Source organism: Nomascus leucogenys, chromosome 12, assembly GCF_006542625.1.
Source record: "Nomascus leucogenys isolate Asia chromosome 12, Asia_NLE_v1, whole genome shotgun sequence".
Taxonomy (NCBI): domain Eukaryota; kingdom Metazoa; phylum Chordata; class Mammalia; order Primates; family Hylobatidae; genus Nomascus; species Nomascus leucogenys.
Window position 1 is genome coordinate 28,017,775 of NC_044392.1, and position 14,346 is coordinate 28,032,120.

At 39.1% G+C, this 14,346-nt stretch overlaps 1 protein-coding gene across 1 annotated transcript in view; it reads right to left on the reverse strand.

Annotated features, from left to right (window-relative positions):
* The window catches only part of KLHL20 (kelch like family member 20), a 67,787-nt gene that overhangs the window by 22,068 nt on the left and 31,373 nt on the right, over positions 1 to 14,346 (reverse strand). The window contains exons 4-7 of the mRNA XM_030823962.1: positions 13,128 to 13,286; positions 11,730 to 11,824; positions 9,004 to 9,119; positions 7,873 to 8,056 (exon numbers count right to left, since the gene is read on the reverse strand). Of these exons, the coding sequence (XP_030679822.1) occupies positions 7,873 to 8,056; positions 9,004 to 9,119; positions 11,730 to 11,824; positions 13,128 to 13,286 (554 nt within the window). The remainder of the gene's footprint in view (positions 1 to 7,872; positions 8,057 to 9,003; positions 9,120 to 11,729; positions 11,825 to 13,127; positions 13,287 to 14,346) is intronic.

Sequence of the window (14,346 nt, forward strand, 5' to 3'; positions counted from 1 at the left end):
TTTATTTTGCATCTTTCTTATTTCCAAATGCATATAAGTTATATTAATGTATCTAAGCTAAAATTCATGTAAATTTGCCCCTGGGGACCACCTTAGTTGCATTCCGTCCATTTTGACATATACAGCCTAAATTGTTAAGGCATAAATATTTAGCTATTTCTACTCTTTAACCCATCAATTTTTTTTTTAACTGGGATGTGTTTTTTTTTTTCCATAAGTTATTGGGGTATTAGGGTACAGGTGGTATTCGGTTACATGAGTAAATTCTTTAGTGGTGATTTATGAGATTTTGGTGCATGCATCAGTATACATGGCACCATATTTGTAGTCTTTTACCCCTTAACCCCCTTCACTCTTCCCCCAAGTCCCCAAAGTCCATTGTATCATTCTTATGTCTTTGAGTCCTCATAGCTTAGCTCCCACATTATCAGTGAGAACATATGATGTTTAGTTTTCCATTCCTGAGTTATATCGCTTAGAATAATAGTCTCTAATCTCATCCAGGTCACTGCAAATGCTGTTAATTCATTCCTTTTTATGGCTGCATAGTATTCCATCGTCTATATACACCACAGTTTCTTTATCCACTCATTGATTGATGGACATGTGGTTTGCTTCCACGATTTTGCAATTGTGAATTGTGCTGCTAGAAACATGTATGTACAAGTTTTCGATTAATGATTTCTTTTCCTCTGGGTAGATACTCAGTAGTGGGATTACTGGATCAAATGGTAGTTCTACTTTTAGTTCTTTAAGGAATCTCTGCACTGTTTTCCATAGTGGCTGTACTAGTTTACATTGCCACCAGTGGTGTAGAAGTGTTCCCTGTTCACAGCATCCACACCAACATCTACTGGTTTTTGATTTTTTTATTATGGCCATCCTTGCAGGAGTAAGGTGGTATCACATTGTGGTTTTCATTTGCATTTCCCTGATCATTGTGATGTTGGGCATTTTTTCATATGTTTGTTGGCAATTTGTATATCTTCTTTTGAGAATTGTTTATTCATGTCCTTAGCCCACTTTTTGATAGGATTTTTTTTTCTCACTGACTTGAGTTCACTGTAGATTCTGGATATTAGTTGTCAGATGTACAGATTGTGAAGATTTTCTCATACTCTGTGGATTGTCTGTTTACTTTGCTGACTGTTCCTTTTGCCATGCAACAGCTCTTTAGTTTAATTAGGTCCCAGCTATTTATCTTTTGTTTTATTGCATTTGTTTTTGGGTTCTTGGTCATGAAATCCTTGCCTAAGCCAATGTCAAGAGGGGTTTTTCCAATGTTATCTTCTAGAATTTTTACAGTTTCAGGTCTTAAGTCCTTAATCCATCTTGAGTTGATTTTTGTATAAGGTGACAGCTGAGGATCCAGTTTTGTTTCCTTACATGTGGCTAGCTAATTATCCCAGCAACATTTGTTGAAAAGAGTGTTCTTGCCCCCCTTTATGTTTTTGTTTGCTTTGTTGAAGATCAGTTGGCTATAAGTATTTGGGTTATTTCTGGGTTCTCTATTCTGTTCCATTGGTCTATGTGCCTGTTTTTATACCAGTACCACACTGTTTTGGTGACTATGGCTCTATAGTATAGTCTGAAATCAGGTAGCGTGATGCCTCCAGATTTGTTCTTTTTGCTTAGTATTGCTTTGGCTATGTGGGCTCTTTTTTGGTTCCATATGAACTTTATAATTGTTTTTTCTAATTCTGTGAAGAATGATGGTGGTATTCTGATGGTGCTTGCACTGAATTTGTAGACTGCTTTAGCAGTATGGTCATTTTCACAATATTGATTCTACCCATCCATGAGCATGGGATGTGTTTCCATTTGTTTGTGGTGTCTATGATTTCTTTCTGCACTGTTTTGTAGTTTTCCTTGTAGAGGTCTTGAGGTCTTTTGACTCCTTTGTTAGGTATATACCTAAGTATTTTATTTTTTTTGCAGCTATTGTAAAAAACGTTGAGTTCTTGATTTGATTCTCCACTTGGTTGCTGTTGGTGTATAGAAGAGCTACTGATTTGTGTACATTAATCTTGTATCCGGAAACTATGCTGAATTCTTTTATCAGTTCTAGGAGCTTTCCAGAGGAGTCCTTAGGATTTTCAAGGTAAATGATCATATCAGCAGCAAACAGTGACAGTATGACTTCCTCTTTACTGATTAGGATGCCCTTTATTTCTTTCTCTTGTCTGATTGCTCTGGCTAGGACTTCCAGTACTATGTTGAAGAGAAGTGGTGAGAGTGGGCATCCTTGTCTTTTTTCCACGCTCACAGGGAATGCTTTCAACTTTTCCCCATTCAGTATGTTGGCTGTGGGTTTGTTATAGATGGCTTTTATTACATTAAAGTATGTCCCTTGTATGCCATTTTTGCTGAGAGTTTTAATCATAAAGGGATGCTGGGTTTTGTCAAATGCTTTTTCTGCATCTATTGACATGATCATGTGACTTTTGTTTTTAATTCTGTTTATGTGGTGTATCACATTTATTGACTTGCATATGTTAAACCATCCCTGCATCCCTGGTATGAAACACACTTGATCATGGTGGATTATCTTTTTGATATGATGTTGGATTCGGTTAGCTAGTATTTTGTTGAGGATTTTAGCATCTACATTCATCAAGGATATTGGTCTGTAGTTTTCTTTTTTGGTTATGTCCTTTCCTGGTTTTGGTATTAGGGTGATGCTGGCTTCACAGAATGAATTATGAATTATTAGGGAGGGTTCCTTCTTTATCTTGTGGAATTGCGTCAAAAAGATTGGTACCAATTCTTCTTTGAATGTCTGGTAGAATTCTGCTGTGAATCCGTCTGGTCCTGGACTTTTTTTTTGTTGTAATTTTTTAATTACCACTTCAATCTTGCTGCTTGTTTTTGGTCTGTTCAGGGTATCTAATTCTTCCTGATTTAAGATAGGAGGGTTGCATTTTTCCAGGAATTTATTGATCTCTTCTAGGTTTTCTAGTTTATATGTGTAAAGGTGTTCATAGTAGCCTTGAATGATCTTTTATATTTCAGTGGTGTCAGTTGTAATAGCTCCTGTTTCATCCAAATGAGGTCATTTGGATTTTCTCTCCTTTTCTTGGTTAATCTTGGTAATGGTCTATCAATTTTATTTATCTTTTCAAAGAACCAGCTTTTTGTTTCATTTATCTTTTTTGTTTGTTTGTTTGTTTCAATTTCATTTAGTTCTGCTCTGATCTCAGTTATTTCCTTTGGGTTTGGGTTTGATTTGTTCTTGTTTCCCTAGTTCCTTGAGGTGTGACCTGTTTGTGCTCTTTCAGACTTTTTGATGTAGGCATTTAGGGCTATGAACTTTCCTCTTAGCACTGCCTTTGCTGTGTATCCCAGAGGTTTTGATAGGTTGTGTCATTATTGTCATTAAGTTCGAAGAATTTTTAAATTTCCATCTTGATTTTGTTTTTGACCCAATGCTCATTCAGGAGCAAGTTATTTAATTTCCATGTATTTGCATGGTTTTGAAGGTTCCTTTTGGAGTTGATTTCCAGTTTTATTCCACTGTGGTCTGAGTGAGTGCTTGATATAATTTCAATTTTCTTAAGTTTATTGAGGCTCATTTTGTGGCCTATCTTATGGTCTATCTTGGAGAAAGTTCCATGAGCTGTTGAATAGAATGTGTATTCTGTGGGTTTTGGATGAAATGTTCTGTATATATCTGTTAAGTCCATTTTTTCCAAGGTATAGTTTAAATCCATTGTTTCTTTGTTGAATTTCTGTCTTGATGACCTGTCTAGTGCTGTCAGTGGAGTACTTAAGTCTCACACTATTATTTTGTTGCTGTCTATCTCATTTCTTGGGTCTATTAGTAATTGTTTTATAAGTTTGGGAGCTCCAGTGTTAGGTGCATATATGTTTAGGACTATGATATTTTCCTGTTGGACAAGGCCTTTTACTACTATATACTGTCCCTTTTTGTCTCTTTTAACCACTGTTGCTTTAAAGTTTGTTTTGTCTGATATAAGAATAGCTACCCCTGCTCACTTTTGGTGTCCATTTGCATGAAATGCCTTTTTCCACTGCTTTAAGTTTATGTGAGTCTTTATGTGTTAGGTGAGTCTCCTGAAGGCAGCAGATGGTTGGTGAGTTCTTATCCATTCTGTGGTTCTGTACCTTTTAAGTGGAGCATTTAGGTCATTTACATTCAATGTTAGTATTGAAATGTGAGGTACCGTTACTTTCATCGTGCTCTTTGTTGCCTATGTACTTTGGTTTTGTTTTTTGTTTTTGCTTTTTAACTTGTATTTTTGCATTATGGGTTCTGTGTGATTTATGCTTTAAAGAGGTTCTGTTTTGATGTGTTTCCAGGATTTGTTTCAAGATTTAGAGCTCCTTTTAGAAGTTCTTGTAGTGGTGATTTGGTAATGGCGAATTATCTCAGCAGTTCTTTGTCTGAAAACGGCTTATCTTTCCTTCACATATGATGCTTAGTTTCACTGGATACGAAATTCTTGGCTGATAATTGTTTTGTTTGAGGAGGCTGAAGATAGGTCCCCAATTCCTTCTAGCTAATAGGGTTTCTGCTGAGAAATCTGCTGTTAATATGATAGGTTTTCCTTTATAAGTTACCCTGTGCTTCTGTCTCACAGCTCTTGATTCTTTCCTTCATCTTGAGTTTGTATAACCTGATGACAACGTGCCTAGGGAAAGATCTTTTTGTGATGAATTTCACAGGTGTTCTTTGTGCTTCCTGTATTTGGATGTTTAGGTCTCTCACAAGGCTGGGGAAATTTTCCTTGATTACTCCTCCGAGTATGTTTTTCAGACTTTTAGAATTCTCTTCTTCCTTGGGCATACCAATTATTCTTAGGTTTGGTTGTTTAACATAATCCCAGACTTTTTGGAGGCTTGTTCATATTTTCTTATTCTTTTTTCTTTGTCTTTGTTGGATTGGGTTAATTCAAAGACCTTGTCTTTGAGCTCTGAATTTCTTTCTTCTACTTGTACATATCTATTACTGAGACTTTCTAGAGCATTTTGCATTTCTAAAAGTGTGTCCAAAGTTTCCTGAATTTTTGTTTTTAAATTAAGCTATCTATTTCCTTGAGTGTTTCTCCCTTCACTTCTTGTAGCATTTTTGGATTTCCTTGCATTGGGCTTTGCCTTTCTCTGGTCCCTCCCTGATTAGCTTAATAACTAACCTCCTGAATTCTTTTTCAGGTAAATCAGGGAATCTTCTTGGTTTGAATCCATTGCTGGTGAAGGGTGTTGAAGAGCCTTGTTTTATGTTACCAGGGTTGGTTTTCTGGTTCCTCCTCATTTGGGTAGGCTCTGTCAGAGGGAAGGTCTAGGGATGAAGGCTGTTGTTCAGATTCTTTTGTTCCACAAAGTGTTCCCTTGATGTAGTATTCTCCCTGTTTTCCTATGGATGTGGCTTCCTGTGAAACAAATTGCAGTGATTGCTGTCTCTCTTCTGGGTCTAGCCACCCAGCAAGTCTACTCGGCTCTGGGTTGGTAGTAGGGGATGTCTGCATAGAGTCCTGTGATGTGAACCGTCTATGGGTCTCTCAGCTGTGGATACCAGTGCCTGTTCTGGTGGAGGGTGCAATGGACTCCATGAGGGTCCTTAGTTTTGGTGGTTTAATACCCTATTTTTGTGTTGGTTGGCCTCCTGCCAGGAGGTGGTACTTTCCAGAAAGCATCAGCTGTAGTAGTGCGGAGAGAGACTGGTGGTAGGTGGGGTCCTAGAACTCCCAAGATTATATGCCCTTTGTCTTCCACTACCAGGGTGGACAGGGAAGGACCATCAGGTGGGGGCGAGATTAGGCATGTCTGGGCTCAGACTCTCCTTGGGTGGGTCTTGCTGCGACTGCTGTTGGGGATGGGGGAAGAGATTCCTAGGTCACTTGAGTTGTGTACCTAGGAAGATTATGACTGCCTCTGCTGAGTCATGCAGGTTGTCAGTAAAGTGGGGGAAAGCCAGCAGTCACAGGCCTCACTCAGCTCCCACACAACCTGAAGGGCTGGTCTCACTCCCATGGTCTCACTCCCACCGTGCCCCTCTCACAACTCTGAGTCTGTTTCCAGGCCACAGGCGACAGGCTTGAAAACTTGCCCCAGGCTATCCGCCTCCCAGCTGCAAGAGAAAAGGGCTTTAGTTTTCCCCCTGCCAGTGAAGTCTGCACGCAGGATTCGCACCCTCCCTTGAGTTCTGCTCAGGAGGCTTCTCACCCTGTTCAAATTGTTACAAAGTTCAGCTAGAGAATTCCTTCTCCCTGGGGAGTTTTATCCCCTGCTCCCCTGGCCACCCTCCTGATGGATCCCTGTGGTGCCAGGCAGGAATGGCCTGCTTGGGGACCCAGCGAACGCCCAGGGCCTTTCTGCTGCTTCCTCTACCCGTTATTTCACTTGCCTCTCTAACTTGACTCAGCTCCAGGTAAATTTGGAAACTTCTCCTGCAAACAGACTTTCAGCTTCTCCAGTGGGGGTGTGTGTTTGGGAGAGGAGGGTCTCCCTTTCCCATTTCTGTAGTTGGGGCACTCACAATATTTGGGGTTTCTCCCGGGTCCTGCAGGAGCAGTCCGCTTTCTTCAGAGGGTCTGTGGGTCCTCTTGAGATTGCTAATTTTTTCTTGCAGTCAATCTGGAGCTAAAATTTGCAATGAAGCCTCCGCATGTTGCCCGGTCTGGAGCTTCAGTCTAGTCCTGCCTCCTGTCCGCCATGATCTCTTCTGTGATGCCATCAATTTATTTTTCCCTTCTGTGATGTCATCAATTTATTTTTAAGTGTGTGTGTTGTGTTCTTTTTTTCTTTCTTTTTTTTTTTTTTTTTCACAGAGTCTTGCTCTGTCACCCAGACTAGAGTGCAATGGCGCAATCTCATCTCATGGCAACCTTTACCTCCCAGGCTCAAGCGGGCCTCCTGCCTCGGGTCTCCTGAATAGCTGGGACTACAGGCGTGCACCACTACAACTGGTAAATTTTTGTATTTTTTTGTAGAGATGAGGTTTCTCCATGTTGTAGTTGTTTTACTTCTATGGGAATGATCCCTCTGCTTTTTAAGATTTTTCCCCAGCTGCACAATCTATATCTTTAGAACTTGATATGCTGCAGCGTTTCATAGATGTGTTATGGAAATAAAGAGTCACTGTTAATCAACACAGCTTCTTGAGAGCAAGAAGCTATTGAAACATCAGTTACTAGAGATTCCCAATGTGCCCCGCCACTGCGATAGATATTATGGTGAAACACATTTCAACACGTATAGTACAATGTGATGGATATGTACAAACGTGTTCAAAATACTTATGGAAAGGCAAAGGAACAAGTAACTAGTAACTAACTCATCTGTATGGTATCATAGAAAGTTGTATGTATTAAGTAACATTTGTGTCTTGAAGAAAATGTAGGTCTTTTTTTTTTTGAGAAGGAGTCTCGCTCTTTTGCCTAGGCTGGAGTGCAGTGGCGTGATCTCGGCTCACTGCAAGCTCTGCCTCCCAGGTTCTGGCCATTCTCCTGCCTCAGCCTCCCAAGTAGCTGGGATTACAGGCAGGAGCCACTGCACCTGGCCAAAGGAAATATAAGTCTTAAAGTGGCAGAAGTATCCCAGGGAAAAAAGAACAGCATGCATATATGTAAGGAGAGAGGTATGAAGGAAGACAGCATGTCCAAGGAACTGCAGGCAATTTGATGTGTCTGCAGTAGCATGCTTAGGGAGTGGTAGTGTGTCATAGGAGACAGACTAGAAAAATAGGTGGAGACCAGATCATAAAGAATTTGTGTATCATACTAACTTGTTTAGGTTGCCAACTAGTGCCATAGATGCAATACTAAAGCATTAAATCACATTTGTTTCCTAATTAACATCTCAAATAAAACTATATGAATAGTAGAGAGAAAATTACAGATTGATCTTACTCACCTTTCAACACTATTGAGATAAGAGGATCCATCATGGCCTCCTACTGCATATAACAGATCATCAAGAACACTGACCCCAACTCCGCATCTCCTTTTGCTCATTGAAGCCACCATTCTCCATTCATTGGTCTGTGGATCATATCGTTCAACACTGGAAATGGCATCTCCACTGCACCAACCACCAACTGGGGAAGTAACAGAAATGGTCAAGAGAATCCTATCCTGAAGCATAAAATGTAACACTCACTACTAACTTCACTGTGACCTAATGCTTAGACTCACCAAATGTCTCTAGTAGTAGGTCAAAATGCAACTTATGACTTCAACTCATTCCACTGGGGTTGCTATAATCTTTAATTAATTCTGTAAATAAGTTAGTATTGCATCTATTTTACAAAGGAGGGCAATGATACCAATTCAAATAGGATTATGAGATAATATGTATATATGGATAGAATGGAGAAATTATAGATGGATATGCATAGAATGGAGAAATAAATTATAATTGTTTAATATAATGTTTTTTTCACAATTCCATGTAATTATGGGATGAGCTGCACATTGATATATAAATTAATGCATGTGACTCATTTCAACAAAACATCTACTGCACGACATTTTTATTTTTTATTTTTTGAGACAGGATCTTGTTCTGTTCCCCAGGCTGGAGTACAGTGGTGCAATCACAGCTCACTGCAGCCTTGACCTCCTAGGCTCAAGCCATCCTCCTGTCTCAGCCTCCCAAGTAGCTGGGACTACATGCATGCACTACCACACTCAGCTAATTGTTTTCTTATTTTCTGTAAAGATGGGGCCTCCCTATATTGCCCAGGCTGGTCTCAAACACCTGGCCTCCCAAAATGCTGGGATTATAGGCATGAGCCACTGTAACCAGCCAACATTTTTGGATTTATATAAAAATAGATATTAAAGGTGTTGAATGAGAAAAAAATATAGAGCACTCTTTTGGAGTATATCAGTGTGGAATCATGGGTTATGAGTCAAGCTATATGCTGACTTATTATTTGTTTCTTATGACAGTAAATATCACAATTGTCCAAAGGATTATTCAAATGACAATTTCTCATATGGGAAAATATTCAATTTACTAACAGTATATTAAGATCCAAACCTGCAAAGAGTACTTCCCCACATCGGATAGGTTTCCGTGGTCTCGTCCTTGGTCCTTGCATTAGTGGTCGTTCTTGCGGCAATAGGAGGTAGTTTTTAGCCTCATCTACCAAGTCTCTGTAGGAAAAATTCTGCCTTTATTCCAAATATCTAAATTACATTGTTAGTTAAGTCCCAGTATAGTTTAGGAATATATAGGTTGGCAAAGGGAAGCAAGCATAAATCAAACCAAATCATGAATGCTAGCCAATATTAAAATTGGCACAAACATGAAAGCAATAATGCCAGTCAAACTGAGTTGTGAATTGATTGGTATTTCCATCATGACTCATATCTCACTGCAAATTTAGCCTAAAGCTCAACATGCTTACAGCCAACAATAACTTATAGAAAAGTAAAAATTACAATTTGATTACCACACTGCAGTTACTACTTTTTAATAAATTTTATTAGATTCTGCAAGATATTAGCAAGGTAGCACATCAGCCAGGGCAATAGTTATTTGTTAGATTAAAGTAATAAAACTGGGTCAAAAATCGGATTGCTAAAAAGAAACACTGTACTGCCACAAATTTGCTATCTGGTAACATATGAATGGTTTACTCTCAACAAGTCTACTGAGACAAATTTCCTGTCTTGTTAAGACACTTTAAGAGTCTAGTAATTACACTTGTAATTACTTTGCAGTGGCTCACACCTGTAATCCCAGCACTTTGGGAGCTGAGGGGCAGTGGATCACGAGGTCAAGAGATCGAGACCATCCTGGCCAATATGGTGAAACCCCGTCTCTACTAAAAATACAAAAAGTAGCCAGGCGTGGTGGTGCGCGCCTGTAGTCCCAACTACTCAGGAGGCTGAGGCAGGAGAATCGCTTGAACTTGGGAGGCAGAGGTTGCAGTGAGCCGAGATTGCGCCACTGCACTCCAGCCTGGCAACAGAGCGAGACTCCGTCTCAAAAAAAAAAAAAAAAAAGACAAAGACTTTGACCTCCTAATAGCTTGTTAGGTCATTTGAGGGTTCTAGAAATAATACTATAGAGCTATAATATTGAGCAAACCAACACAAAATTAATGGTAGCAACAACACAGCTATGTGCTAGTCCTGGTTTTAAGTGCTTAATATATATAAACTCATTTAAACTTCACAACAGCCTTATGGAATAGGCACTATTATCATCCTCACTTTACAGAAGAAGAAACTGCAGCAAAAAGAAGTTAGGATATCAGGAAGGGTCTTCTTTTAAATGTGACTTCATAAGTACTTTTACTTTCTGCATCAGAATCAGTACAATACAATCTGATTTACGTTTAATGGAGGAGAGCATCTATGTATTATTTCTTCAGATTTCAGCATGTACAATGTATATGGTTTTCCTTTTTGCTACTGCAAATATTTAGGAGAATTAATTACCATTTGTCTGTGTGTGTGTGTGTGTGTGTGTTTTTTTTTTTTTTTTTGGAGACTGAGTTTCACTTTTGTTGCCCAGGCTGGAGTACAATGGCACGACCTTGGCTCACCGCAACCTCTGCCTCCCAGGTTCAAGCAATTCTCCTGCCTCAGCCTCCTGAGTAGCTGGGATTACAGGCATGCACCACTATGTCCAGCTAATTTTTGTATTTTTAGTAGAGATGCGGTTTCTCCATGTTGAGGCTGGTCTCGAACTCCTGACCTCAGGTGATACACCCGCCTCGGCCTCCCAAAGTGCTGAGATTACAGGCGTGAGCCACTGCGCCCGGCCTGTCTGTGTTTTTAAATATAGAAAACATCTAGTTTAACTCTAGTCCATGTAAACGGAAAAATGAAGAATGATTAATATAAAAAAGATACAATAAAATAAAATAGAAACATCTAAAATCCCCTCCAGCCTCTCCTGTTAAAAGAACAGGCTTTAGTTTATAGAAGAAATGCAAGTGAATCTACATGTCCTACCACCATTCTAGAATCAGGGATCATTCTAAATATCTTTAATCACCAAGGGAGGTCCAAAGGTCAGTGTAGTTTACAAAGTTCTGAGTATGGATTTTCTCTTTCACTTATATTTGGGACATGCTGGGGAAAAATGGTTAAAAATCCCAGATGATTTCAGATTTGAACCTAAATCTTAAAATCTGTCAAATTGGGAATGTAATTTATTACATTTTGTATATACTTTAGAGAAAGCCTAGTAAAATAGGTTGCTTTTTTCCCCCCCTTTGTAAAAGTAGTTAAGAGTTTCTTTTGTCAAAAAACCTCTGGAAACTGCTTCACCTAGTTCTAGTGAAAATCTTTCTACAGCTATTTTAGAAGGTGGCAGATCTTCAACTCTGTCCACAATTTAGAAAGCAAGGCTGATTCTATTCCCCAACTAGACATATGTGATAGAAGGAAAAAATGTTCATTGACAGAGTCAACAGCATTATTCAATTATCTCAAGGAAAAAAAAAAAAGCAGAGAATTGACTCTTTAAATTCAAGTCTGCATTAAAATCTTGGAAATCTACCTTTTTATTGCCACTTCTACACCAATAAGCACCACACATAAAAAACTAATGGAATGAAACACTGGAAGTTCAGTTCTCTCTTCTTCCTTTTCCTCCTCTTGACCCTAGCCCAGAAGAAAACCTTGTTAAATTAATGCCCTGGTTTCAGCTCTGCAAAATACAATATTTAGGAAGCAATACAAATAAGGAAATTAGGAAAAAATAGGAATGCTTAGTTGTTGATTTTTCCCATCCAGGATCACTCATACCTGCATTCTTCATCACTTTTGATGAGGGGATCAGAGCCTACTGTGCCCACCAGGAACTTGGGACTAAGCAAAGGCAAACGAACATGCTGCAGCACCTATGAGAGAATAAACACCATTATTTTAATTAATTAATTTTGAGACAGGTTTTACTCTGTTGCCCAGGCTGGAGTACAGTGGCGTGATCATAGGTCACTGCGGCCTCAGTCTCCTGGGCTAAAGTGATGTGCCTACCTCAGCCTCCAGAGTAGCTGCAACTACAAGTGCATGCCACCATGCCCAACAAATTTTTGTATTTTTTTTTTTTTTTTTGTAGAAATAGGAAATCACCATGCTGCCCAGGCTGGTCTCAAACACCTGAGCTCAAGCGATCTGCCTGCCTTATCCTCCCAAGTGCTGGGATTATGGGCTTGTACCACTGCACCCAGCCAATAAACGCTATTAAAGGCATGAGCTCTCATCTATAAGATATTTAAGAGAATACATGACCCAAGGTACCCTACTGTGCTTCCAATTGTTTTGGGATCTCACTGAATACCATAAATAAGGAAGGAGGGAAGGCATAACTACTAAAAACGTTCAGCAATACATTATAAGCTCTTCTATAGCTGGACTCAAATTAATTCACAATCCAGAAGAATATCTTGTTGAACTGCTAAAGACTATAATCACAATAACAAGAATGGGTCTGAAGTGAACTACTGATCACTCAGTGATGACTGTGATGCATCACATCTTTACTCTTGAAAGTGTGGTGGTATTTCCAAGTCATATTGAAGGAAAACTGGTAGGATTTCCAAGCTATAGGAAAAGAGGCATCCTTGCTTTCTTTTGTTCATTTTATACAATTTAAGTTTTCAATTGTGCTATCACTCAAAAGTAGAATTGATCCAAAATGTGGGGAAAGCAAAGGAGCAAAAAGCCCATATTAATAAGCAACCAAAATGCTTCTAAATACTTATTTTCTTGATTATTTGGAAACAGATGGACTTTCTGACAGATGAATGTGGAGTGTGATAACTGTTTTATGTTTGCAAGACAAATACATATCATCTCATCTAGTACTAAGCAGTTTCTTTTTTTATTTTTGAGATGGAGTCTCGCTCTGTCACCAGGCTGGAGTACAGTGGCATGATCTCAGCTCACTGCAATCTTTGCCTCCTGATTTCAAGCGATTCTCCTGCCTCACGCTCCCAAGTAGCTGGGACTACAGGGGCCTGCCACCACGCCCAGCTAATTTTTGTATTTTTAGTAGAGACCAGGTTTCACCATGTTGGCTAGGATGGTCTCGATCTCTTGACCTTGTGATCCACCCGCCTTGGCCTCCCACAGTGCTGGGATTACAGGCATGAGCCACCGTGCCCGGCCAGCAGTTTCTTAGAGAAGCATTTCTATCATTACCTGGGGTAATTGAGGACGTCTTTCCTGAATACTGTATTTGACCCAGGCCATCACTGCATTGAACACTTGTTCTTCACTGCGAACATTTAGCTCATCACTGGATATTATATCAATGAGTTGATTGGCTGGAAGCAACATGAACTCTTCACTCTCCATTACCTGTTCAAAGTTAGGTTAAGAAGAAAAAAAAATCCTGTGATCACATTTATTGTCTCAATGTTTTTCTTCAGGGTTATGGGACAAAGCTGTATTCCACAATGCACTGAAGTTTAAAATGATACCAGAGGAAAAGAAAAATTTGAAAAGAGAACAAAGGAAGGTACAGAAGACACCATTAAAATTTAGTAAAAATAATCATTTGTGAGTCAAGCAATTTAAGAAAAATGACTTAAAAAATAAAAGATCAAAATAAAAATTTATATTCAAAATAAGCCAAATTAACTATACCAAACTATAACTCCAGATATATGAGGCATATAAAAAGTCAGGAAAAGCTTTCAGAAGAATAGTTGCTGAATAGGCAGTGTCTAGGGCAGGAAAACCAAGGGGTCAGTTTCAAAAAAGAATAAGAGTGTCAGCAATTCTGTAAACAAGAATGAATATAATGAGGAGAGTATTAGACCAGTGAAAAAACTCTGAGGACCAAACTTTCTTATATGCTAGTGAGAATCTACAAACACCAGTAATTTATCTTTACCCAAGGCTAGGCAACTGTCAGAATGGAGATGAAACGGCAACAAGGATATTACCTTGTTGTGCAGGCCAGCCACCTATTCCAAGGCCTTGTAATTCCATTCATCAGAATGTAGAGTAAAAGGGACAGGGTGCAATGCACAGGAAAGAAACGGTCACTGCTACCCTTCATGTGGTTTATTATATCATTACTCACGAGACTATACTACATGTGATGTCTATTAGTGCAGGCAGTACCTCTAATGAAGTTGATGGATTCTCTTGGGACAGGGTTATTGTCATGCTCATCAAAAAGTCAGAATATTTAGCGGAATATGCAATAGGCCATAAAAATAATTTAAATATTTTATTAAGAATGTTTTCCTTAGCCAAGTGTGGTGGCTCATGGTTGTAATCCAAACAATTTGGGAGGCCGAGGCAGGAGAACTATTTGAGCTCAGGAATTCGAGACCAGCCTGGTCAACATAGCGAGACCTCATTTCTACAAAAATAAAAAATAAAAAAATTAGCTAAGGCTCGGTGTGGT